Below are 26,526 nucleotides of genomic sequence, written 5' to 3'. Positions count from 1 at the left end.
GTGAATTATTCACCAAACAGGTGAAAAAGGGGTTAAAAGTCTTCTATTTTCACAAGCAAAGTCAATGAATTAACATAATAGGGCATAAGATCGAAACATCTTTTTTCCGGCAAATGCCAAATGTCCAAAGACAATCGCTTGTCGCATCCTAGAAAGGGCAAGAGAATTCAGTACAAGTTGTCTTTTGAATGGATTTTAAATGTTAATATCGAAGTTCCCTATTAGCTACTTTTATAATTGTTCATTTTTGTAAATATTATCACAATGTACTTTTCTAAAGAGTTTGCGTTTTCCAAAGAACCGCGGCAGAAAGTGGAACGTTGTGTTTCTGATACAAAATGAGATAACCATAAAGTATGACCGGTTCTAAACAGTTTACCCAAACGCAGTCGAAGGCAATAATTTTAATAAGCTTTTCACGGCATCACACATTTATCTTGCCTTGACTGTATTCCCTTTGCGCTCAGTTCTACAGTTTTATTAAAAGTTTTATCAGGTGTTATTTAATATATATTCCATCTGGAATTCGTTGCTCCTATAGGGTACGCCAAGCGTTACTTGAAGAGATTCATTTTTTTTGTGACGACATTTTTAGGGTGGGTTACGTATGAAACGCTTAGACTTTCTTGTTTATAAATTAACAGCAGTCTCATTTAAGCGCGGTTCCGATTATTCCCAGAATTACCATATATTCCGGAAAGGTCGGAAAGCAGATCATACAGTTCTTTAGTGTCGGCAGTCTTTGATTTTAAGAAAGTCTGGAAAGGGCTACTTTCAGGTGCCTTCCTTCTACTTAGCAAAAAAAAAAAGTAAACAAAGAGTCTCATTTCTTGAAATAACATTTCAAAATAATCCGTTAATAGTTGGTGGTCTTAAAATCATACTTGTATATTGGGCAGCCCTTGAGTGTTACTTCCCGTAAATGATCTAATAGCCGCCCTCTCTTAATAATAAGTCTGGTTTATTAATAAAATCGTCGCTCTTAGAAATAAGCGAATTACAAAATTATTTTATAAAGATATAGATATCAATAAAAAAAAAACACTGACACGTTGTTGTCTGTCACTTAAATAATTCGTAACGAGATTGATAACTTTTGAGTCTCTACCGTAATCTTCAAGGTTTTTGACAATAAGATCATGGGGAAGGGTGTCAAATGCTTTTGACAATTCCATAGACACCAAACTAATAACTTTGTGATTATCTATCATGAATTGTTCAGTTAGACTAAGGATAGCTGTGTCGCATCGATTGTAATCTCTATATGCAAAGACATTATTATGATCATAACATCTTCAAAGTGTGAAGCAAGCCTTGAGTGAAAGAGTTTTTTTAAAAACTTTGGATAAGACCGGCAGGATTGTTATAGGGCGATACTTTGTCTTTGTTAATGTACAATTTTTTTTGTGGACAATTTCACCTAATTTCCAACTCGAAGGCACTTTTCCCGTTTCAAATAGAAAATTCACTAAACAGCTGAAAGGCTGACACAGAATTTCAGCGGATTCTTTGACGGCTCGAACTGGAATTTGATCATGTCCAGTAGCTCTGTTTATCTTAAGATTCCCCATCGTTCTTTTATTATTTGATCTAAATGATATGTTTAACTTTGCAGATTCTAGAAAAGTGATTTCTTACTCTTTTCCTTCTCATGCTAACAGCTCTGTCTCTTAGTTGTCGAAACCATTCCCAGTCTTCAACTGAAGCTTTCTTGACTTGTTGAACTGCTTTTTACAGCGATCATGATTACGCTCTCTCATCACTTCCCGTAATTCAGGATTTGTAAATTGAAATTAATCGCGATGTCTAGGTGGAAACGATTCAACTGGAGCATGGTCATCCAGAGCTTCAACGAACAATTTTTCCCAAGCCCAATATACATTGTCAGGGTCATCAAAGACGTAATTGAGCCGTAAAAAAAGGAACCAGACTAAGGTCGCTACAAAAAGAGCCTTCATCAAAGTTCTTGAAAAGGTGCACCCGGATAATTTCGGCTTAGCTAGGTTGCGGTTAGGTGCGAAATTTCTTATTTAGAACTGTATAAACTAGGCAATGATCACTGAGGCCAACCTCCAAAAGTCCTGATTCCCTGAAATAACCTGGAACATTCGTCAGGATAACATCTAAACATGAAGAACGCTGAGAAGATATTCTTGTGGGTGTATTATTTAAAGAATCCAGATCATAACTTTCACAAATTTCCAGCAGACATCTTCATTGATTATTATTATCCAAAGGATTACTAATCACATAACATAGTCCCCACAACATAAATCTACGATTCCATCACGCACCATAAAATATACCCAAATATATTTTAAAACCCACTTGCACTTTCGTTTAACAGCAATCTGCATTCCTTGTAAACAACTATGTCAAACGTACAACAAGCGAAAAGGCATTAAGATACCACGTGCAAATGAATTCATGATCAAATGTTGTTGTTATTATTATTTCGGAGTGTTCCCGTTCATTTCACTGCTCTAAGCATTTAAGATAAAGAAAGATTGCTTTAAAGCCACCCACTTTGTATTTTCCCCAGACATATGTAAACAGGTCGCGTAATTATAAAGACCGAAAGTACAGAGCACAGAGATGAATGTCGGATCAATATAAATGAAGAAAATGGACGGCAACTGCGGTGTAAAATACAAGAATTCGAGCGCTAAAGATCGCTCGGAAATAGCTAAATGCCCACAGCCGCTAAGAAAAGCGAAAATTTATATCTTTTGCTAGTTGTTCACGTGCATATGAAACTTGAAAACAATGCCAGTGAACAATGAGAACGCTCACTTGTAAACACAAAATCGGGGGAAAAATTGGTTATATTTGAGGCCCTATTTAAAAGCCTTCCCTGTTTTCAATGTTCTTGAAACTTGCAGGGAATATTTATTGATAATTGATCTCCAGATTGTCGAATTTATAAAAAAATTTATCGAGCGGTTTTTTGCAAAGATCGTGTTTCTTGCCATAATATTCCGCAAATAGCTGGTAGGTGGTCGAAAAATCATACGTACTTGACATTAGAGCAGCCACAGATTCTTGTTTTCGTGTTGTGCCCTTGTTATTGAAATGTACACACTTGCCTAAGTTGATCATGGCCTTCGTCTATGAAGGTATATCTATGACAAAATTCAATAACCTAAAAGTGAAAAGGGTTAAGTCAAATCTGAAATATATCGAGTCAAAGTTGGTAAAAAAAAGACCACGGTAAAAGGAAGAAACACTAAAAAAGCCACTATCATATAGGTATCACGCAGAAAAATGCATCACGGTAAAAGGCAACACGCAAAGAGGCATAACGCAAAGAGGCAACACGCAAAAACGCATCACGCAAAGAGGCAACACGCAAAAACGCATCACGCAAAGAGCCAACACGCAAAAAGGCATAACGCAAAGAGGCGTCACGCAAAGAGGCAACACGCAAATTCCCCCACCAAGAGTTCCCAGGATTACCGCCCCCCACCCCGGGCGTTGGAAAAGCGAAGCCGGAAACGTTGAAAATCGAAAAGCGAGCGCATCATAATGCGCACCACTTCATATGACCTGATGTCTTCTTTAGCCATGTCCTCTTTACGTCATACAGTAGCCTTCAAGCTATGACTGTTTTATCCTCATACGAATTAAGGGAGGAGCAATAACCTGCTGGAGATCAGTGTTGAATTTATCCATCTGTTTTTAACTATGGAAATATTGCGCAGAATGAACTGTCTGATGGTTCAAGTATTTAGAGAACTTCAACTTGTCCAGGCTGTGCTACAAAAGGTTATGCTTGCACTCCAGAACAAAAGTGCGCAAATAATTAAGAACACCGGTGGAGATCCCTTGTATAAGCCAGTACGGTAGGTGCCGCTACAAAGGGTATGGTTTTTGCGCCGTTTCGGTTTGAAAACGGGTATAGGCTTTGCCCACTTCGGTCTGGAATCGGGTATGGTTTTCGAGGAAACTAATATATAAGGAAGTGTATGAACGTATTATAAATAAGAAAGAATTTCATTTTTTGGTCTGAAATAGGGTCAAGATTTGGAGAACCGGCGACACACCCTCGCCATGAATTCCCAGGCCCGTTTTTAAACATCCAGGCAAAAGATGTTTTAATTTCTTACCAGATTACATGACAAATTTTCCTCTTCATCCATTTTAGGAGCATAATAGTCACACTGCATCCTTGTATCTTACGTTTATCTTTAACATTTCTCCGTTCGAGTTTGTCAGCAATGATTTCAATTTCATTGTATCTACGTCAATTCTAGCGCTTATGCTTTTATTTCATTGTTATTCTTAATTCATTTTCTTTACCCATAAGGTCACCTTGGTTAAACAAACTTAAAATACTTTACATAGATTACACCGATATATCCGATATTCTGGACACAAAGAGGTCTTTCATGGGTGATAGCCAACAACAACAACAAAACTAACTTTAAAATAATAATTACAAAATGTGTAAGTAAGAAATTCAAAAGCTAGGTAACCTGACAGGATTTTCAAAACATAGTTACCCAAAATTAAGACAAGCCTATGACAATCAGGCAAGAAAAGGGAAACTGGAGAGGAAAAGCCAGGGGCACCCAACGAGAATATAGTTCATAACCACTTAAACATAGCATTGTTAAACGTATTTTAGTATTTAAACGGTAGATATAGGCATATTTTTATCCCCGGAAAATTTTTCATCTGTTCGGATTTCCTAGCTGAAAGTCTAGTGATCCGAACATTATAGGGATCAAAACTCACCTTTTCGAAAATTTAAGCCAGAAGAAAGGCTCCCGAAAATTCTAGGTGACCTTTTTAGCGTAAAAATTCGTTAAAAATTGGCAATTATACCATTTTTTAGATGTTCGAAAATCCTACTGAGAGGTAGGCGAGCAAGAAATTTTACCACAAATGTTCCGAAAATTCTAGATCTCAAATAGTCCCCCGAACAGATATTTTCCGAAAACTGACGTTGGGTGCCCCTCAAAAGCGGCATCATCTCTCTTCTGCCGACATACACTTTAGAAAACAAGGCTTATCCTTATTAATTAATCACTCATGTTAAATCCCCGCTTCTATCCCCGCTTCCGAAAATTCGTAGTACTGTTAAATCCCCGCTCATGACATGGGTAAAACAAGTATTTTGTTAATTCCCCCGATAACTGGGCGAACATTTTGTTAATTTAACAATTAACAGAATTAATGAATGAGGCTGAATATCTTATGAAGAATTATGGAGATCGAGGAGAGTGTTATCCGTCGAGGCCGTAGGCCGAGGCGGATAACACCCTCCGAGATCTCCATAATTCTTCATATGATACGAAAGCCGAATTCGATAATCGTTTTATTATTCATTCAAAATAAGTCCTAGTTTAAAAACATAGCTAAAACAAGCTTACCTGCATCGATGTTAAGTTTATCTTCGATAGTTTACGTTTAGGTTTGTCCAGCTCCGCAAATATTCTCCAAATAGCAGATGTCGCCCTCCGAGTTGTCTTCTTGCTGTTTTTGCCATGTTTTTAGCCATTATTTCGCCTAGTTCCAGCTGTAGTTCTTACTCTTGAAACGAGTGAAGTGTCCGCCGTTTTAGTTTTTACAACGAAAACAACTAAATCTCGTCCCCAGGTCTTCTCGGTTAACGGTGCATTAACCTGTAGAAGGCTGCATTTTTGACGTCATTTCCTCGTTAAACACATTTAAATTCTTCCAAGTTTGGCCATCAGTAACTGGTTATGGTGAATTATGCGTGTGCCAATCAGAATTGTGGAAATATTTTGAATGAATGATAATGTGCGTTAAATCCCGGCATTGTTCGCATTGAATCCCCGCTATCTCCCGCTATGCCGCGGACTGATCGAGGGAAGATAATCTTGTTGAAAACCCAGTCCTCATGGAAAGCTTTTAAGTGCAATCAAAGAACGTGCGAAATATGGAGATGTGAAGTTAGAGTTGTGGTCAGTTTTCAACGACGTTTCATTTAAAGACATTGACGAAAAAGTGCTCATGGCAAAGCAAATGCTATCAAGATACCACGCACTCAGGTATGTTAAAAAGAGCAAGAGAAAGATACGAAAGAGAGGTAGCTGGTCCAGATGAATCAAGGCGAAAACCTTGTAATGGTCCTTTGTCACTGAAAGGGGCGCAAGGCATCGATCGATAAAGTTACAGCCAATCGCGAAAGCCCTTGGTCCTGAGAAGACGGCCGCATTACCCGCATTTCATGCCATATACGTAGCCTCTTAGGGAAGGGAAAGATATCTTCCTACCGGCTCAACAAGGAAATCCAGAGGGGTGGATGGGCGGGAGAACGTTTAAACATCCAGGCTCAATAATTATGGTTTTTAATTTCTTACCAGACTGATGCATTACAATTTTTATTAAACCATAATAAGAACATAAGAACCAAACAGCAACCTGACCTTAATTTTATTCTTATTTCTATTAGTTTTTCAATTCAAATGTTATAGTATTCACAAATGTTAATTCTAGCCCTTATGCTTTTATTTCAGTGTCACCTTTTTCTCTTAACCCACATCAGGTCATCATTGTTATAAAACTGAACAATACCTTACATATATACATCCGTTATTTTCGTCCCAAAAGCCGAGGGTTTTTCGGGGATAATACCCAACAACAGGAACAAAAATAAATTAAAAATAAAAGTATTGAAAAATGTAGATGAATAATGCAAAGACTAACCTGACTGGATATTTGAAAACGTTTTTACAAAAAACTACAGCCGTTTTGACGACAATGCTAGGGTTACACGCGGGAGAGAGCTGGAGCTTTTAAACGAAAATAATTACATGGACCAGGGATAGAGATATTTCAGTAGCGAGGAGGTACGAATTCAAAGATCCAGTCAGCAGATAAGAAAAAAAGACACAAGGCTGATTACAATGCGTATTAATTGTACTTTATCTTATCACCTTGTCAAGAATTTCCCTTTTTGTATTTTAAGGGCCTTCAAAATTGCAAAATGCACCCAGTAACTGCGTCAATTTTCCCCTGGTCTCCGCTGACCAAAAGTTAGCTTACGTTGCCCCATTCACACCAAAGGTTAAACATGTTTAAAAGCTGTTTAGTTAAACACGGTTTAAAATTATTTTCTTCACAAAAGCTGATTACTAACTTAAGTTGATTGCAAATTTAGTGCACATTACAAATTAAACATGTTGAATTTCATTTGAATCCTGTGTAGAAACCTAAACCTGATTAAATGAAACATGTCTAGTCGGTATGAATGGGACATGCTCTTTTACCTGCCAGATCAGTCGACTTATACTACTTCGTCGCTTCCTGTCCCCAACTATCAAACTGTCGTGGTTTTGCTCCGTGAAACGCCTTCCAATAATGAAACTGCTGGGACGTTTACAATTACTTCGTCAGTGATATTCCTATAGTTTCCCTTCATTGGGTGCAAACGAAAAAAAAAAAACAAATAAACAAACAAACAAATATCACAAAGATTATATCGACAAGTGCACTGTTACTCTCTCCATCCGAGTTTCAAGGGTCATGGAGGACTCGGACCGATCAAGAAGACGAAATATTTTTGCTCCCACTAAGCAAAGCAAATTACCTAAGAACTAAAAAAATCCCTACAGTCCTTGAAGTGAAAGCAAAATCATACCCTCTCTCGGCCATTTAAGCTAAACTTGTTTGGAAACGTTCGTTCCCTTTGTCAAAGGGGGATGTTTAGATTTCGTATGATGGATAAAACGCAAGTAACTGATTTTAAGGGAAAGTTGGTTCGTGTCTCGCAAGAAACCGCAAACTTTTTCCTTTTTTTCTTTTATAGTTGTCTCTTTTTTATCAGCACACGAGTTTTGGCATTCTATTACATACATATGAACATCAAATACAGTGATAAACCGGTTTAGAAAGAACTGTTTCGATAACTGTCGTACCGACTCTGGAAGGACATTCTGCGTTTCTCACAGTGCATTGCTCCGAGTTATTGTCATCGATGTAAAAAAATCGATGTAAAAGTTTCAAAATGGCAGCAAACAAACAATTAAATGCTTGCTGGCTGTTGGTTTTGTTACACATCCATGTAAACGACGTAAAGGTTCACCTTTTTAGCATGTCTTGACCTACGATACCACAACTTTCCTACGATCGGGCAAGTAATCAGTATGAGGATACCAAAACATAATCCAACAGCTAAACCGACATTGACTGAGCTCGATGTCTTCTTGACTTTGGTCGGCACTGAAAACAAAAAGTCCACTTTGAAGAACTTTCTACGACATTTTGTTTTAAGCTGAGAATAAATTCGTTAAAGCTTTTAATATTATTAAATGAAGAATAAGAAGCAAATAGATTCTACTAAAACGTTTTAAATCAACGTTTGGTCTTTTTTTGCCTGAAACAACAATAGTATAGAAGGGACCGAGTTTATACTTATTTTCGAGGGGGAATCTCATTAATTTAAGGGTGGATACATTAACGCCAATGACATCATGGCCTTTTGTCTTTATCTCATGAATAAGATGCGGAGGAATCTCATTAAGATAAGGTAATGCGGTTAAGCCATTAGACTGGTTTTCTAGTCATTTTTAGGTCGAGGAAGACTTGGTTTTTTGTTTGGTTGACTAAGACTATGCAAGTTCTATAGGCCATTTGCATGATGGTGTCATTTTACTACTATGACCAGGATCCTTCAGGGTTTTACTTTTCTTGTGCAAATTACGGCTTTTGTTATTTAAACCTCACTGGGGCTACTAAAGTTAAATATGAAAAGAAAAACGAAAAGAATTCTGGTCGTAGTAGTAAGATGACGCCATCGTGCAAATGGCCTATTTCCCTCTGCTTTCATTGTCCAACAAATTTCTATAGTTCGGGGTCACTGTAGGCTACGAGTAGTCCCCATAGAGAGTGAAACGCGCGGGCGCGCGTGAAAATAAACCCACGCAAGAAAGGCGAGGCGCGTCGGTGAGAGAGAAAACTCTCACCGCCGCGTCTCGTCTTTCTCGCGTGGGGTGATTTTCCTGAGGAAAAATGGGGACTACTCGTGTCTAGGGTCACTGATTCTTGGCGCGCAATAGCGCATATTTAATGAAAATAAAGGCAAACTTTGTAGCTCTTTCTACCACGAAAAACAATTTTTTCACTTTCCCTCTTTCCTTTTTTCCTTCTCCACATTTCTTTTGCTTTCCCTCCAGCACCACCACCACCACCACTACATTTTTATAAGTTTTGCACCTTTTTGATTGCTGTAGAAATTCTCTTTTCAGAATTATAGGGGGGGTTATTGAGAGCAGCTAAAAGAATATACATGCTGATTTTAATTAATATTAGGGGTTAAAGGGACAATGACTAATAGTGAAGCTTCAGACTTACGGCATTTGTCCTGCTCCTCATCCGAAAGGTCTTTGCAATCGGATATACCGTCGCAAAGCTTCGTCACATTGATGCATTTTCGTCCATCACACCTCATCTCACCTTCAAGGCATTTTTCTGTTGAGGAATAGCATGGCCGAATGAGATTTTTCATCTATTTTTCAAGGCTAATACTCTGGGGAACCTTAACAAAAATAAAAATTAAATATCAGTTAAAACAATCGAGCCAGAACTGTGCGATGTGACTGCATGACCAGAAAGAGATGACTGTAGCTTAAAAAAGGACATGGATTTTTGAGAGCAAACGGCGTCTCTATGTACAAGACAGAGAGGGACTTGTTAAGAAGCACTAAAAAAGGGAAAATGCTTGCCTTACTGACGTTCGCAGCATCAACACATTCGTCTCGAGTGAGGAGATTGTGAACACATTTCGGTGGAGAGTAAATCCTTCGCCTCTAAATTCAAGCATGCCGTAAACATGCCGATTTTAATGATGATGCGAAACCGACCCTACTAATTATAAGTCTGTTTTTCGTCTGTTTTTTTTGCGTTGCGCGACACCCAAATAACGGCTGCGAGGGAGACTAGTTTTAAGTTGGCGTTTTGTCGAAAAAGCATACGCTGTCGTCAATTATTATATTCTACTGCAAAAGATGTCTCTCTTCCTAATCTCTCAATAAACAGTTCTTTTTTTTTTTTAAAGAGAAAACCTCTTGTGGTGTTCCACAGGCCTAGGTTTTGAGAACTTTGTTGTTTTTTATTTATATTATGTTATATTAAATAAAGTAGGATTTTCTTTTATTTGCTGACCATATACAATTTTTTGAATGCTGATAGGGATTTAAATATGTTTCTTAAATCGCAATTGTAAAATGCTGAACTACTAAATATGAATTAAATTTATTTTGCTGTTTTCCACCCTCACACAACCGTTTAGATTATGACAAAGTCAACTGAACTCATTCAGTCAATATGGCTCTTGATTCAGTAAATTAAAGCGTAAGGAATATTTTACCTATGCAGGGTCTTAATTCATTGATAGTAAGCTTTGTTGGAAATATCATGTTACTCATTTCGCGTCAAAAATCGGAGTTATATTAGTGTAAAGCCAGAGGCATATCACTTTCCTTTTATGACATAGATAAATATATATGCCTACGGCCTTACTGCCTGGGGACAGGCAGCCAAACCACAACTAGATAAGACTTTGCTTTAACAAAAAAGAATTTTCCACGTGATGAATTGTGACACATTTCATTAGGGTTTAAGCCCTTCCCGTACCCATCTCTTAAAATATTTTCCCTTTGCCCTCGCTTTACTTTAACTTTCCTCTACCTTTGTGCATGACGCCTATAACATTACCGTGACATCTAACCTTCTTATAGACTGTTTACCACTATACTTAAGATATACACAATACAACACTAACCCGGGATTGGAAAAATATTGGAAAAGTGTATACGCCACTTCCACATTTGCCATTATTGAGGCATCTTATTTGCCCCCCAAAATTTAGCATAAGCATTGTTTTCAATTTCTCTTGGGACGATTGTGATGCCCTGGAGAAATGAAGAACAAAGGTTATGCAAAATTTTGGGGGGCAAATAAGGTGCATTATGAGAAATGTGGAAGTGGCGTATTATGGTCTGTTAGTGATATGCCCTCAAACTACTTGCCTCGATTAGCCTCGCTATAAGCAATCAGTCTATATTTGTAACATATTGATTTCCATAAAGATTATTGCTGCTGAGTAAAGGGAACATGCGTACCTGTAATGACGTCACAGCCTCTCTCATCAGCACCGTCACCACAATCATCATGGTTATCGCAAACCCAATCTTTTGTAATGCAAACCGTCGCGCACCTGAATTCATCATTCGCACATTTGATTGCTGCAAAGCGGAAAAGTATATCTGTGAAAAAATTTATTTTGCTTAATTATGGCAAAGGTTTTAGACACCCAGCAGCACATCGTCAAACAAAAACCTAAGGAGTGAGCCTCCGCACCAACCCTCACTAGTTCCCACTCCCCCGGGACGTGTGCTAAAGAAGAAGAGAAGAACATGTGGAAAATTCAATAGACCAAATTCGCTTAAATTGTGCTTCTGGAAAGAATGATTGCGCTTTGTCCATAACCTTAAGCCATTGGATACTTCTGTCAGACACAACGAGTTGTGAGAGGTTTTGGCTTCGGTAGTATGGCGTTATCGAGTCAGAGCAATGAAAGACAGAAAAGATCAACTTTAGGGTTGTTATTTTGACGTCCGTTTAAGTTAGGATAATTACTGCGAAGATTGTCAGAATAAAGGAAACGTCACCAAAAGGCCTTGATTGTAAAGAAATTCTCTTCAGTCAGAATTAAAGGAAGAGAAATGAGAACAGGCTTTAGCGAATATACGTGCTTATGTCAGAGTTAAAGGGACAATGACTCTGAAGCTTCAGTCTTACGACAATTGTCCTGCTCCTCATCCCAGCCGTCCTCGCAGTCGGTGTTACCGTCGCAAAGCTTCGTCACACTGATGCATTTTCCTCCATCACATCTTACCTCGTCTTTAGGGCATTTTGCTGTTGAGGGATCAAATTCCAAAGTGAGATTTGTCATTTAATTTCAACCTTCTTCTGAGAATCTAACAAAGGTTGCGTCTGTTATACGAATATATCAACTTTAGGTTTAAGCGAATGACAGGCGATCTCGCCAGTTAAATTTCCATCACTGTGGAAAACGTCAGGGTGACTGCATTCCGTAAGGCTGATCGACTGTGTGATGTAAACAACTACCACCCTATTTCCGTATTACATGTACGAGTAATTGCTCTCCCAGGAGATAGAACGGCATGTGCACGATTGTTTATCAAATTGTCTGTTCAACAATGACCTTAATTATATCAATCAAACAGAGTTCAGAAAAATCCTCAGTACAGAGACTACACTTGCTAATTTAATTGACTCCCTCCAATTTAATTTGAACTGTGATCGAGTCAACGGAATTGTAACAGTCGACTTCAAAAAACATTTTATATTGTCGACCATTCGATTCTCCTTACTAAACTTGAAGTGTATAGGCTGGATCCCAGTGCCTTAGCCTGGTTCAGATGTTATCTTGACGATCGCAATTGCAGTATGTTACATTTAAGAGTCACTCATCCACAAGGACCATCACATCAGGGGTACACCAAGGCTCTATCTTAGGACCTCTTTTGTTTGTGATCTTTTTTGAAGACCAGCCCCTATACTTAAATACTCAAGTAGATCTATTTGCCGACGAAACAACTTTAATATGATCAGTAGACTATAAGTGTATCGAGGAACTGGAAGATAAGTTATCTCGTGAGGTCTCGAATGTTGATGACAGGGCCACAGTTAATAGCTGCCGTTAAATTCTTCAAAGACCAAGACAATACTTATCAGTAAAAGTAATTTGAAGTCAAAGCTTACCACAAGGGAAAAACAGCTCAATATTGAGTTAAATGGGACTCGACTAGAACAAGTTGATAGCGTTAAGTTATTGGGACTTGAAATTGATGAGGAGATTAGTTTTGATAACCATACAGATTCTCTGACGAAGAAATATCTCGAGGAGTAGCCGAGAGCAACTCCAGCTTCTTGAGTGCTTAGCAAACTCCTGCGTGCATCCATAACTCGATTGTTGCACAGCTGTTATATTTTCCTTGTTTTTTTTTCTTATAGTAGCAATCCCTCACCCTAACCTCACCCCCACCCTCACCCTCCACCCGTACCCTTACCCTTCCCTCTCCCTCACCCTTACCCTCGTTTTAGCAACGCCGACTTCAACATGGCAAACGATTCCAACAGTCATTTTTTTTCGATTTACAATCCCACTGACCCCCTTGGATTCTCCAGTTCTTCGGCCAGGTCCTTATCTTTTTCAGAGTGCCCGTTTGCAGAACCGTTTACCGCATTACAACCAAGAGCCATAATGGGACAGAGAGGGAATCTTAGGGCGTTGGCCGGGATATGTGAATTTCACTAAAGTTATTTTCAGAGGTTGTAATTAAACGGAAATCTAATTCCTGGGACGTCCGCTCATTTTAATCGATTGTTTGAAGCATCATCAAGTCCACACGTGACTGCCTTAAAGCAAACAAAGCAGAATATTCTGATAGCGATCGACTGTTGCATATTGAAGATGACCCTTTTCGAGTGAGAGTTACAGGCGTCTAGATTTCGGCATCAATATTAAGATGAGCCTGATGAGCACATTTCAGTGCTTAAAATGATGCTGCTTGTTCCAATAAGTTTTTTCCTTCTGGTGGGTAGATTATGCTCTGGAGGGTTCTAAGTTTTGATTTAACAAATGTGATTTTTGCCGCTTGTTTCACATTGCGAGGTCATGACACACATTGATTTTCTGTGGGTTTTGTTTCTGGTCGGCAGGATTGGCCCTCTGATCCAAAACTAACGCTCTTTGTTGCAGCTAAATAAGGTTTTAGGTTGTTTAATTTTCTACAAAGTGCCTCCTGGATCTGAATAACTAAAAGCGATTTTCTTTAGTCCGCGAATGTGATGGTTTCCTACAATGTTTTGACACGCTAGGCCCACAACATCGAACGTCAAATGAACTTGGCGGGTTTTGTTTGCGTCCTCTGCCACTGAAGAAACAGGTTTTAGATACAACGTTCTGAGCGTCGAGTATTTCTTCGATTAGCCATTGCTTTTGATTGGTTTCAAAGTTTTTCATGACTTATTGTTAGAGCTTATTGTGATACGAAGTTCTGACACATGGGGGAAGTTTACTTTCTAGTCCTTTTTTTGTTAGCACCTCTGCTGCTTTCCTGTTTTGATTTCTGCTGTGATTTGCTTGCATTTTAGCGTTTTCGTTCGAATCGAGCGTCGACGTCGCTTCACTGGAATTGACGTTTGGCCGCTTCGATTGATTTGTGCGACGATTATTGCCACTCCTCCGTTTGCCTTTTGCTGTTGTTTATTTCTTCCTGCCGAGGTTCCAGTACCGAAATTGAAATTTCATGAACAGGATCGCTGTCCGCGGACTTCAATTCCTCCTAATAAACAAACTGAAATATCATCTAGGAAATCAGTCATTTCCAACGAAATCGAGGAATCTAGCTCCCAATCGGGACAACCTTTTAAGAGAAAACCATTTCCTTTTTTTACAAAATCACTTTGGTTGATGAAACGCATCTCCACGCGGGACGCCATTATTACTTGACAGCGCTGAATAAAAGTTTGCGGACCTCTCGGGAAACCAATTTCCGATTAATTTAAGTGTTTAATTAGTCTAAAAATACGTTTGGTGAAATTCACATATCCCAAGGGCTAGACTGGGCGTTTCCGTCTCTGTCCCATTATGGCTCTTGATTACAACCCATCGCAAGTTTTTTAAGTAGTTCCACTACCATTTATGCCTCATCCGTCTCCCCCTTCAAGCAGCGAGACATAAGCCTCATTCGCTGAATAAAACTCCTTCTCCTTTGCAAAAAAAAGGCGAAAGTAATCACTAGAGAAGTCATTACAAGCGCTTCGTCCCCCGCCATTTTTGATTATGGCGCGCTTTCAGCTATTTGAATCCTCTGAGTTAGCGGCTTAGATTGCGGGTTAAATTTCACAGTGTAAACAGTTGTCACGTTCAAATAGTAAAAGTCGGTTTGTAGGGGACGGACCATGAGAAAAGCTATGGGTGGGTGGGGAATTTTTGAGCCGCAGCTTTTTTTTTTCGTCATCAGATTCCTTGTATGAATTTTTAAGGCCATGAATTTTTCTTCATTTAATTTCTCCTTGAGCGAATATTTTTTTGTACTTCGCCCGCCCCCCCCCCTCTCCCCACTTAGTTTTCTAATGGTCCGTCCCTAAACAAAACCCTATAATGAATGTTTAGCTAGTAAATCGGCCTAGTGAAAACACAACCGTAATCTATCCCATAGGTGAGGGCCACAAGTTTGTTAGTGTTTTTTTCCACTACAGTCAACTCCCTCTAAGACGGACAGATTGGGGGACAGATTGGGACCGGCAGTAAGTGTCCGTCTTATAGAGAGTCAAATGAAGGGAGTAAAGAAGGGCAGGGACCAACTCTAGGTGTCTGTTTTACAGAGGTGTCTGTCTTATAGAGGTGTCCGTTAAGAGAGAGTCGACTGTATTACGTGTCACCCTCGTTAAATAAAGTTTGATTGATTGATTGATTGATTGATTGACTGATTGATTGATTAAACATTTATTAAACAGACACCGAATTAATTTAGCGGACATGGTCTGAAATTCCAAAACGTTTTCCCCTCATTTTCTGTACGACAAAATTGCAATGACAGGACATCTCTATTAACCGGGCATAAGCGAGGGTCACACGGATCTCCGCTTAACCGAAGGTATTCCTACATTCAAAGAAATCATTCCAGGTAGAAACGTTAGTAAAGAGACTTACGGCAGTTTTGTTCGTCGGAACCATCATTGCAGTCCTCGCTGTCATCACAGATCCAGCCTTGAGGAATGCATTGTCCGTTGGAACAAGTAAATTGCTCTGGATCACACGTCTTCGGAGCTGTTAAAGAATAATTTTCTTGATAAATTTCATACATTTTGGCAGCAACTTTTCACTGTCTTAAAAGACAGGTGCTAAAACACTGTCAGTTAGTTACAAACAGTAAAATTAATAGTGTTCCTTTCTTTATTGTAAATCATTTCACTTCTTAAATTGTCACTCATAGTAGTGATAAGACAACTAACCTCTGCCAGTAGAATTGTTTTCAGCAAGAATCATATCCATGGGACAAGAACACTGAGCATGCCCATGCACACCAACAGAGCAGATATGGGAACAAGGCTTCATGAAACAAACTACAAAAACCAAACGGAACAACCATCACACCGTCCATCGCGACCACCAAAACTAGGTTCCAGTTTATATACGAAATAATGGTACTTAATTTCTTGGGTCTTTCATTTCACGTCTTTCGCGATTGTAAAAAAAATCGCGAAATTTAAGCTGAAACTCAAATGTCATAGAAAAAACCTTTCAACTTGTAAAAGCAAAAAAATAAATGATATGTATCGACATTAGTTGTAATTAGTGAATTAACGTTCATTTGGAAACATTTTACACGTTGCTTGTTCCAGTTTAGCTAAATTAAATAAAGTTCAGGACGCTTAAATCGCGAAATTTCGCCATTTTTATCATATCATATTTGCCTCTTGAAATCGCGCAAATAAACCCCTGCCAAATACTGTCCACCCGCGTAAGTACCAGTAAGGTAGCTAGGCTCACTATGATTGACTAAAACTGCAGTAGACTCCCGATAGCTCGAGCCCTAGCTAATTTGAACTTTGCGCAAACTCGAACCTAAATCGATTTCCCCTGGATTTCTTTCATGCATTTACTACAATTTTACCCTCGGAAACTCGAATTTCCCGCTAATTCGAAGCAATTTTTGTTTACCTTCAGATAATTTCTCTATAAATTTACCCTCGCTTCAAATCGCTGTAATTTGTACATGTGGGAAAAATATTTTATCATTTGCAGACCCAATCTGGCAAGCTTAAACAAGCGAAACAAACTTGTAACTTCCTACAAGCACGCGCGCAAATTCCTTCTTAGCAGCTTTACATCTTCCGTTGTCACGCAATAGTTTTTTGATTCAAATTCTGCGCGCGCGTTTGTAATTGTAGCGTATGTTGTAACAAACTTTTTGTTGGCAATTTTATCTGAGGGTTCCCGCACATGCCGTGTGGTACGAAACTAAATAGTAATAAATATGCCAAGTCAAATCCCACGTTTTACCCTCGATATTTACCCTCGATAACTTAACCATGTTTTAACGCCTGACAAGTCGAAAACACAAGTATACTGCAGTCCGAAATGTTGAAATTATTTTAAAAACCATATGGTCTTTGTCTTTACTATTTAGTCAGTCCAGTTTAAATACAGTGTCCAGCATTGTGTATCAATCAAGTTTTGAAGTGCGCATGTTACTTGCATTCATTCCCCATCCCATTTTCTTATTTCCGGTTATTTGCTTCGAACTCCCGCTAACTCGAACCCCTTTCGATTTCCCTTGAAGTTTCGAGTTATCGGGCGTTGACTGTAACAAGGAAACTTCCCCTACGTGACCCCACAAGGGGAATTCTTGGGTTATGCAGTACTGCAAAATCGATGACGTGACTTATTAATGTTTTCCTTTGGGCCTGTTAGAGCAACCAAACTGGTTTTAAAGTATTCCCTCAAGCGGTTTATTGTAACGTAAGCGAATTAATCAAGCAAATGTATTGTCGTGATAGCTTCAAAAGGACGACGGCGACGGAAGTGAAAACGGCATTGATAGGGAGCTTCAGCAAAGGCGTTTTTGAGCGACGCAAGTCAACCGCAAGTGTAGTCTGCTACACAGCCGTTTTTAGTGTCGTCACGCAACGCTTAGTGGGGAGGAGCGTTGCGTGACGACACTAAAAACGGCCGTGTAGCAGACTACCGCAAGTGAGGTCTTTTTTCATTTTAATGCACCTTGACTTTTATTTCTTAGTGTCTTTACTATTATAGAGACAATTTTTTCCAAAATTTTGGGCAGATCACCGACCAAAGATGAAAAAGGACCGCTAGCTTCCGGTTGACGTACGTCGCTCAAAAACGTCTTTGCCTTTAAATTCAGTCAAATTAGGAAATTACAAAATGCCCGTTAAATTAAGAGAAACATTAAAATAACCGCTTAAAACGTTAAAGGAAGGTTAAAATAACATAACAGAAACAACAGATGTCACGGATGGGCAAAATTGAAGAAGACTGAAACGGATTGAAATTAGGATTTTTGACTGTTCAGCCTAACAGTTTTTCAAAGATGATCCCTGCCTCTTGCAACTTCAAGAATAATGCTCAGGAGACATATATGTTTGTCTCGGGTCTCTGATTTTGTCATTTACTTGTAATTTCTTTGCTGACTTTCAGTTCCATAGCGATTGAGGGCGAGTAATTGGCAAAATTAAACAAAATACTGGACTGCCTTGACAAGGCCCCTAATAACGTGAATTTCCGGTCGTTCAACCTTTACACTGCACTCAAGCCAAATGTTGGAGTATTTTCCTATACTTTGTTTGTAGGTGCCGCAACAAAGTTCGCAAAGGGAAAGGAATACTTCGCATCGTCTGATTAACCACCCCATACCTACATCGCATTGCATATAGTAATCTAACGGCCCAGTTGTACAGAGGGCGGTAAAAAATGCACCAAACGAAGTGATCCGAGCAAAGTGGTTGTTTGGCTTATTAACCCTAAGTTTTTCTTTACGCTGTCGTTGTCGTCGTCCTGTACGCCGTATAAGCCCTCAAAACCACCCTACATACTGACCAGCAAATACTACAACACAATCCTTATTTATAACCACTTGAATTATAAAAAATCACCAAAAAGAAGAAGTGTAAAATGAAAGAACTTTCACACCTAATGTGTTCAGTGTATCAACGACAATCATGTCAGATAAATCATCAATAGCTGCTTGCACTGTTCGGCCACGACGGTCATCCTCCCTGATTTTCATAACATTGCGGGACTCACGATCTATCCAGTACACATAACTTCCATAGACTGCTAAGCCAACAGGCTGTAACACATTTGTCTCAATCAGTGTGGCCCGGTTCATTCCTGTAAGGTATATTTATTCGACTGTGAGCTACATGTGTTAATTACTGAAGACGCAATGCAAGTACTAGTATAGTTCTTTAACTGTAACTGTTGTTGTTGGCGTTTACTTTAAACTTGCGTGAAGTTCTCATCGACATCAAGAGAAGAGGGCTGAAAATAAGAGGAAGAGGGTGCAATTCCCTAAGCCCTTATTTTAATCAAGATCTACTTTCATGTAACACGTTAAGAAAATGGTCGCCAAAAAATGACCTTGTCAACATGTTAATATTTTTTTTTCGCAGTTAAACGCGGACTACGTTGTTAAAGGAGACTAAGGAGCGAACCTCTTTTAAAGAGCGCTAGCAACAGAAAATTGGCCTTTTAAAAAGAAGAAAACCACTACTGAAAAATTTAAAATAACCGTGCATTTTTCTTTCTTCTTGCTTCGCTTTTGACCACACCAAGAAAGTTCACACGTTTCTGTACTAAAACGTTTCAATCTTGCCAACCAATGGATACTTAGTTTATTGTCACTGGTTCTAATCTAAGTGACTAATTTGTTTTTGTTTTGTTTGTTTGTTTGTTTGTTTTGACAAAATATGCAACAAACAAAAGAGTGGCAATCATACAATGCATTTAAGAGCGAACCTGTACCTGTGAGATCGGCATACTCAATCCTTTTCATAGTAGTGTCTGTCCAGTAAAGTCTGTTTCTCGCCTTGTCCACCGCCAAATCCCCCGGGGATGCCGCGCTGAAGAGTGTCAACTTGTGCGCGCCAGCCATTGTTGCACGCACGATAGATTTCTTCTCCGGTTTTTCATTGGTAAAGAACATTTGTCTGAAAAGGGTAAAAACTGATTAGAATCAATTTTTGTATTGGTTTATGTGGAAAGAAATAGCGATGCAGAATACCCAGCCCACTAAATATCTCACTTAAAAAACTACTCCTGCAGTCCGGCAGTCGTGTTGTATTATGCCGAAGTAAAACGAGTGCTCACACAGTCCCGCAGACGATATCAGAATTTATTATACAAATCGAACGACTGTGGGACTGCGGGAGCAGCTTTTTAAGTTAGATATTTAGTGGCCCTGGTATTCTGCAATCTAGCAAATCTAGCCCATTGCTAAGGGAATTACTAACCAATTAAAATAAAATAAATCAAACAGCATTAAAAAGAATTCACTCACCCCTTCTCTGGATAAAGCACGATAGACCGTGGATGCACACCTCTCTCATGAAAGACCACACCCATAGACACCCCTTTTCTTAAGCTATAAACGTTTATGCTGTTTTTCACACTGTCTGTCCAGAACAGCTGTTGTCCGTATGAGTCAATAGCCAGATCGTAAGGCGAGGAATCTTCTCCACGGACTATCGACTTGGCATTGCTACCATTTTGAAAAGCACGTCTTATTTCTTTCGCTGCACTGTCGATCCAGTAGATGAGGTGACTATTGACATCATAATCAATGGCACGAACATCCGTCAGACCACGCACAGGTAAAACGACTTCTAGGTTGTCTGATGAGTTGAATAGGATTCTCCGAATGTCAGTTGTGGTGCTGAAGAGCATGAATACTCGAGGAGCTGTAAAAAATACGAGAAGGATTGTAAGAGTTTCATCCTGCCATCACAGGGATAACAGTAACGTTCATTACATTTCTACATGACGTAGTTTGAAACATTGGGATGAAATAAATTTACAGATAGCGCAGTGAGGTGTAAAGAAGTCAAGTCAGTATTAATGTAAAAGGTCTTAACCCAGGAGTCATTTTTGGAAGTAAGTGGAGCATGATTGTCCGGGTTTGCATAGTCCTCAACAGGACTGTTGTTGACAGTGACAGACGTTTTGACAACCTACATGTATGTTTCAGATGAGTGAGTTGTATCACGTCAGTTGATGGTACCGTAGAATTCTCTCCCGAAAGTAACGTTAATTTTTTACCTTGCTATTAAACCCCGAAAGTAACGGCGCCCCCGATAATAGCAGCCCCTGAAAAAATGACCACTCAAAAAACATATATATAATTTTTGTACCATTAATGTAACATTTCAAGAGGTGCGGTATGTAGTTACAAATACAAGTAGGTAGGGGTCGAATAATATTTTCCTATTTAATTTACAACAAATGCCACACAATATTTTCCTATTTTAGTTGTGTACCGTATTTTCATAAACAAAGGATACGGGTAACATAGTAACTAAAACGCGTGAAAACAGATAAGAGCTGTATTTGTGATCACAGTTGTCACATAATACGAACATTATTTTCGACGTATAGTATACGAACATTTGAGCCTTTTTTGTTACAGTTTACTTTGCTTACATGGATAATGAATACCGTAACCAGCCTCCAACCTGAAGGACCTCTTTTATGTCTGTTATGCGTCCTCTTTGTGTAAAACCAGTGCTGAATTACAAATGTTTTCTAACCATCCGAAAGTAACGGCTACCCGAAAGTAACGGCCCCTTTGGCCTGCTAAATCCGAAAATAAAGGGACCTAACGGAGGCCGTTATTATCGGATTTCTACGATATTTAACTCTGAATATTGACCTGACTGGTCGATAAAGTCGCGATGTTATGTGGTATATTACGTTATTTTAGGGACACAATATTAGTTGACCTAGACGTGCCCCTCTCCTTTCCATTCTTCATTCAAGTTTCCTTCTTTTTGTAACAAACTTATTTAAATGTACATGCTGTAATGATCTTTTATTGCGTAATGTAAACTTTCTATGACTCGAGCAATAATGTTTGTCGTTTACTATTTATAACGGAACGTGAGTTGGGAATGAAAACAATATCGGTTTGGAGATTTGGGAAACTCAGAGCTTTAGAAATAGGGATTCTCTTTAATTGTTAGTGACAAACCGTTTTCACGTTGGACAATACTAACCATTGCAAGTCTTAATGTCTGTTGACGACAGGGTGTAGTGAGTTGGGCAGGAACACACCATTCGTTTGCCCGGTTTATCCAGGCAAAGGTGGCTGCATCCGCCATTATGCCTGGCACAGGAATTCCATCCTAAAGAAACAAGCAAACGTGTTAGGCAAAGCTCACCAAACAAGGTCTAAGGTGCAATTTAGGCATAAAACGCCTTTTAAGTCCTTTGGAAACACCATAAAAAGAAAATAGCAAAAAGTATACCAATGATGATTCCTGAACGTGCATTATCTTCACGTGATTCTCCTTTGAACACATCATAAAATTTCTGTTCATTTACGTGTAACAGTGCAGTATAGTACTTGATGTGAGATCCAGTTCTAGTACAGAAGCTTTTGAGGAAATTCCATTACATCAATCCTTGTGCATACTCCTTAGTCTTTTAATTTTGAAGTATCATCATTTTTTACACATGCTGTTTACTATCTGTATTTAAGGTTGTAAATTCATTTCAATACAGATCTGCTTCCAATTTCCATCACACACTTTCCCAATTGCCAAAACATGCATTATCACGCATGATCTGGAATCTCATGTGCACTTTATTAATCGCGATTACTGTTAGTTCAGAGTAGGTTGAGGACGACCCTTGCTGAATTAAGTTGCCTTCATGTACATGTACTAATCAAACTCTGTCTTCAAACCTACATACATTTGTACCTTTCTTATCGACATACATACATCAGGTTAAAATAATGGTCATGGTTGTCCTACAAATACAGTACCACAGGAAGTCAATGTACAATTAAATTTGGGCTTGTAGGGATAACAGTATTAAAAAAAAAATGATTATACACAACCTTCTTGCCTACTGCTGTGAAACACTAGAATATCCGTTATGTCATCAGTGTGGGATTTGATTCTTGTCTGGTCCAATCCATTTGTCTTGTTTGCACGATAGATTAAGTTAAGCGCATGGTCAGTCCAGTAAATATAATCCTTGTACTGTGTTAAGGCAAAAGGCATGGGAAGACCTGACGCAACTACTCGACGGTTTGTTCCATCTAAGTTTGCACACTCAATAACCTGGTTCTCAATATCAACCCAGAAAATGAGCCCCAATGAATAGTCAATTGTCAAGCCAGTTGGACGTGTTACATTGACAATCAAGCGTCTGTTGGAGCCATCCAAGTCTGCTCTCTCTATTGTTGGCTCCCTTCCACCATTTGCCCAGTACATATGTCTGTAGTACAAATAAGAAAGACCTTAACCAAACCTGCCATTACACAAGCAAAGTAGGTATTTGAGAAATGCGATAGAAAACGTTGGAATGTTTTCAGTATTGCTAAAAACGTACCAATTTTCATATCATAAATTGAAGGGGTGGCTGGCACTCAGAATAAAATGCTAGATTCTTTATTCAAATAGACTTATGATTTTTTATAAATATTAAACGAAGAATTTCTGCGACATGAAGTCAGTAGTTGCGAAGAGCATTCTTCAATGCACCCTCGACTTTCAATTGAACTTGGGCTCTTAGTTTCTTTTCGTGAAAGTTAACATCATGGTCAGCAAAGCATGAAACTTGCAGACTGAGAATTGACCTTCATTATCACAACAGCCTGGGAAATTTAACTTTAAATCTACGCTCTGTGTGGTTTCAAATTTGTGTCTTAAAAAAATTCAGCAAGAAACTCTGTAAAGGATTCATCGAGAAATTTTATTTGTCCTTTGCACGCCTACCCCGATACTGGATTGACAGTAAGTTCACGCGGCTTCCACAAGTCCCTCCAAATCAACATCTTCCTGTGCTGTCCATTAAGTCTTGCCACCTCTATTCTCTGATGTTTAGAGTCTGTCCAGTACAGGTTTTTGGCTATCCAGTCTACAGCCAAACCATCAGGGTGAGGCAAGTCCACAACAATCAAGTGCTTAATTTGGCTTCCATTGAGGAAAGCTCTGTTTATAGACCTGAGGGATGTATCTGTCCAGTAGATTTGCATCTCCTGTACATTGAAGTCTAGAGCATATGCCTCTTTGACACCGACCAAGGGAATCAATGAATCATTATTGGTGTCCAGGGAGACTCTCCTGATATCTTTATGATTTGCATACAACAGAAATGCTTCTGGCACTGTTGGGAATATACAGTGGCAACGCAATTAAGTATAAAAGTAGAGCTACGCCAATTACGAAAATCTGGTAGTGTATCCATCCAAGAAATTTTGGCTGTAACGTGACCGTGAGACAAACAGACTGACTGCTTCATGTTATGACATGTCATTTATTCCGAGACATCAACATGACACTGTTGATGAATTGTGGAAGACACGTGATATGGAATGTTCATTTTGTTTTTTTCCAAGCTGGGATAGCCTTCAACAGAGATTCTGGAGTCAGTTTATATAATTCTATCAGCCATCTGCACCCGATGAGTTCAAATGAGCAGTCTGTCTTGGAGGTGAATGCCTCGTTCTTGAGAGTTTTTAGTGTCATGTTGATGCCTTGAAAACTTATTTGTTTTAGGATCGCAGTATCATCCTTGCTGCCTTGCTTGTTATTAAAGTGAAAACCGACGTTTCCATGTCAGTTGACAGCTGTCAAAGTGGAGCATCCGCTGACCAGTAGCGGATGATCCTATCGCAAGCTGAGGTGCACTGCTCATCGATTTGAGGTATTTTTAGAAGAATTCCCCAGCACAAAACACGTTGATTATATAAATAACCCAAAAGGTTCCTCTTTAACGCTTTTCAGACCCTACCCCTCTATAAATTCAAAACCGTTCATGATACGGCCACTAATATTACACAAAATAATGTACTTATCATTTCCAACATTTAAACGTAGCTTGATTAACAAAATGACATAATTTGACGTCATTCACGCCATATTGTTGAATTTACTGACAGAATCCAAATTCCCTTCAAAGTAGCCATAAAGCGAAAAATACTTTAATAGTAAGGTGCCTGATAAAATCAAGAGTTGGCTACTGAACACAATATCAAAATTTAATAATAGCAGTGATGACACGATGACGTCATTTAAGAAAGAACTAGACATATCTGCTATTTTGGATTAGCAACTCTGAATAAATTTAATAAATGTATTTTATTTTGCTTAAAACCCATACAAATCGAGGTAATCGTGATAGGGAATTTTATCTGTGTATAAAAGGATGCTTAGGAAGTAAAAGAAACTATAAGGTATGAACTTCCGAAAGAAAATTGAACTTACTGTCATTTGCGGGTCATTTCAATTCATACTTTTCCCAAATTAGTCACCAAATACCCTGGAAAACAGTAGCAGATATAATAAATTTGATATAATAATGCTAAATTTAGTGTAATATAGGAATTCAATAAGTAAAATAGAAATTAAACCGAAAAAATGCGAATTAAAAAAAAATTAAACATGGTTGTCAAAATTCGGTTGTTGACGTAGACGTCACGACGATTTTAAAATGTCCCCAGTTAAATTTCATGAAAAGTCGCTAAATTTGGAGGTCATAGCTTGAACGGTTTTGAAGTTATTTAACTTTTTAACAAGGGAGGGGCCTCAAGCCCCCCTGTTCTGATTATGGTTAAATCTTTTACTTCAAAGATTTTTTCTGTTCAGGCCATGCTTGCGTATACACTTCTTTTGTCTTTTTCCAGCTTGTTTTCTTTTCAGTATCATTCTGATTCCTCTCTCCATCACATTTTCGAATCCCCAAATTTTAGGTTTCTTTTTCGTAAGAAAAGTAGCCTAACCTGGGCAGTGAAATGTGAAAAATTAAACTTCAGAAAATCGTAGCAAGTTTATAAGGTAGGCGTAGAAAATTGTACATGAATGGAACGATGATTTAGAATTTTTTAGTCGTCCTCAAGCTATAGAAAATTCTAGGCAATATTTGCTTCTGACCGAACAGATATTTTACAGAAAACCGTCGTTGGGTGCCCCTCATTAAGGTAGAGAGAATAATATTCTTCACCTTCCGGTGTAACACTTTAGTGACCATTAGTTGGGTGACTTGTTTGACGTGCTCAAAATTTTTGCGCCAACTCTTCACAGATGAGGAGACAACAAGTTCTCGATTCTCGAAGCTATCTGCATTAAATCTTAGGTACCAAACGACTCAGGTTGGACGATTTTCACCAAAGGAATGCACATAAACATTCCAGAGTTACTGATTCTTTGAATACTCAAATTGGTCAAGATATCGGACTGCTGGTCACTTAGTAGCCTCCCACGCAGACGAGAGGTAGGGGATTACTTGCATGACGAGCCAAAAGAACGTCTGCGTGGGAGGCTAGTCACTTAATTAGTGTTTTTGGTCAGCATTTGATGAAAAACTAAATCTAACAGAACACGGTTTCGTTTTCTGAATCCAGCGTGGATCAAGCACTAGACTTCAGATCTGTATAGCATTTCAGGATCGATTGAATTTTCTTAATTGATATATGATACAGTTTGGTTCGGCTAGGATTCTTTGAATTGTCAATTTTTTTAAAAAATATCGGACTGCTGGTCATTTAGTGTTTTGAAAAGCTTGACCGGCTACCGGCCATAAAGACAAAGGCATATATTTTTATACTTACCTTATGTTTTTTTTTCTTTGCGGGGCAAACCATTTGACTTACCTTGTATTCCGGCGTTTTCGGGAGCCTTCGATGGTAAAACCGACCGCAACTGAGGGGCGTCTTTTGTGGTAGAGATTTGAGTCTCCACTGTTGTAACAAACAGCATAAACAGTAAAGTCCTCAT

General features: G+C 38.8%; 2 protein-coding genes across 2 annotated transcripts in view; both read right to left on the bottom strand.

Moving 5' to 3' along the window:
* The window catches only part of LOC140941852 (uncharacterized), a 16,280-nt gene extending 411 nt beyond the window's left edge, over positions 1-15,869 (bottom strand). Inside the window, exons 1-5 of the mRNA XM_073390858.1 lie at positions 15,716-15,869; positions 11,770-11,886; positions 11,091-11,213; positions 9,322-9,438; positions 8,054-8,190 (exon numbers count right to left, since the gene is read on the bottom strand). Coding sequence (XP_073246959.1) covers positions 8,054-8,190; positions 9,322-9,438; positions 11,091-11,213; positions 11,770-11,886; positions 15,716-15,869 — 648 coding nt within the window. The remainder of the gene's footprint in view (positions 1-8,053; positions 8,191-9,321; positions 9,439-11,090; positions 11,214-11,769; positions 11,887-15,715) is intronic.
* A 4,211-nt stretch (positions 15,870-20,080) lies between these two features.
* Positions 20,081-26,526, bottom strand: LOC140941851 (low-density lipoprotein receptor-related protein 6-like). The gene is made up of 5 exons (XM_073390857.1): positions 26,403-26,526; positions 23,527-23,917; positions 22,644-23,026; positions 21,796-21,924; positions 20,081-20,484 (listed from the first exon to the last, which is right to left on the bottom strand). The coding sequence occupies exons 1-5, from the start codon at positions 26,524-26,526 to the stop codon at positions 20,081-20,083; spliced, it is 1,431 nt and encodes a 476-aa protein (XP_073246958.1).

This window comes from Porites lutea, chromosome 6 (genome assembly GCF_958299795.1).
Source record: "Porites lutea chromosome 6, jaPorLute2.1, whole genome shotgun sequence".
Classification (NCBI taxonomy): Eukaryota; Metazoa; Cnidaria; class Anthozoa; order Scleractinia; family Poritidae; genus Porites; species Porites lutea.
The sequence above is the reverse complement of the archived record's forward strand: the minus strand, read 5'-3'. Positions and strand labels throughout refer to the sequence as shown.

Coding starts and splice junctions, on each gene's coding strand:
- LOC140941851 (XM_073390857.1), bottom strand. CDS start 26,526: ATGAGGACTTTACTGTTTATGCTGTTTGTTACAACAGTGGAGACTCAA. Junction 23,027..23,526: donor ACTGTCAATCCAGTATCGGG/GTAGGCGTGCAA, acceptor TTTGTACTACAG/ACATATGTACTGGGCAAATG. Junction 20,485..21,795: donor AGACATTAAGACTTGCAATG/GTTAGTATTGTC, acceptor TATTTTTTACAG/CTCCTCGAGTATTCATGCTC.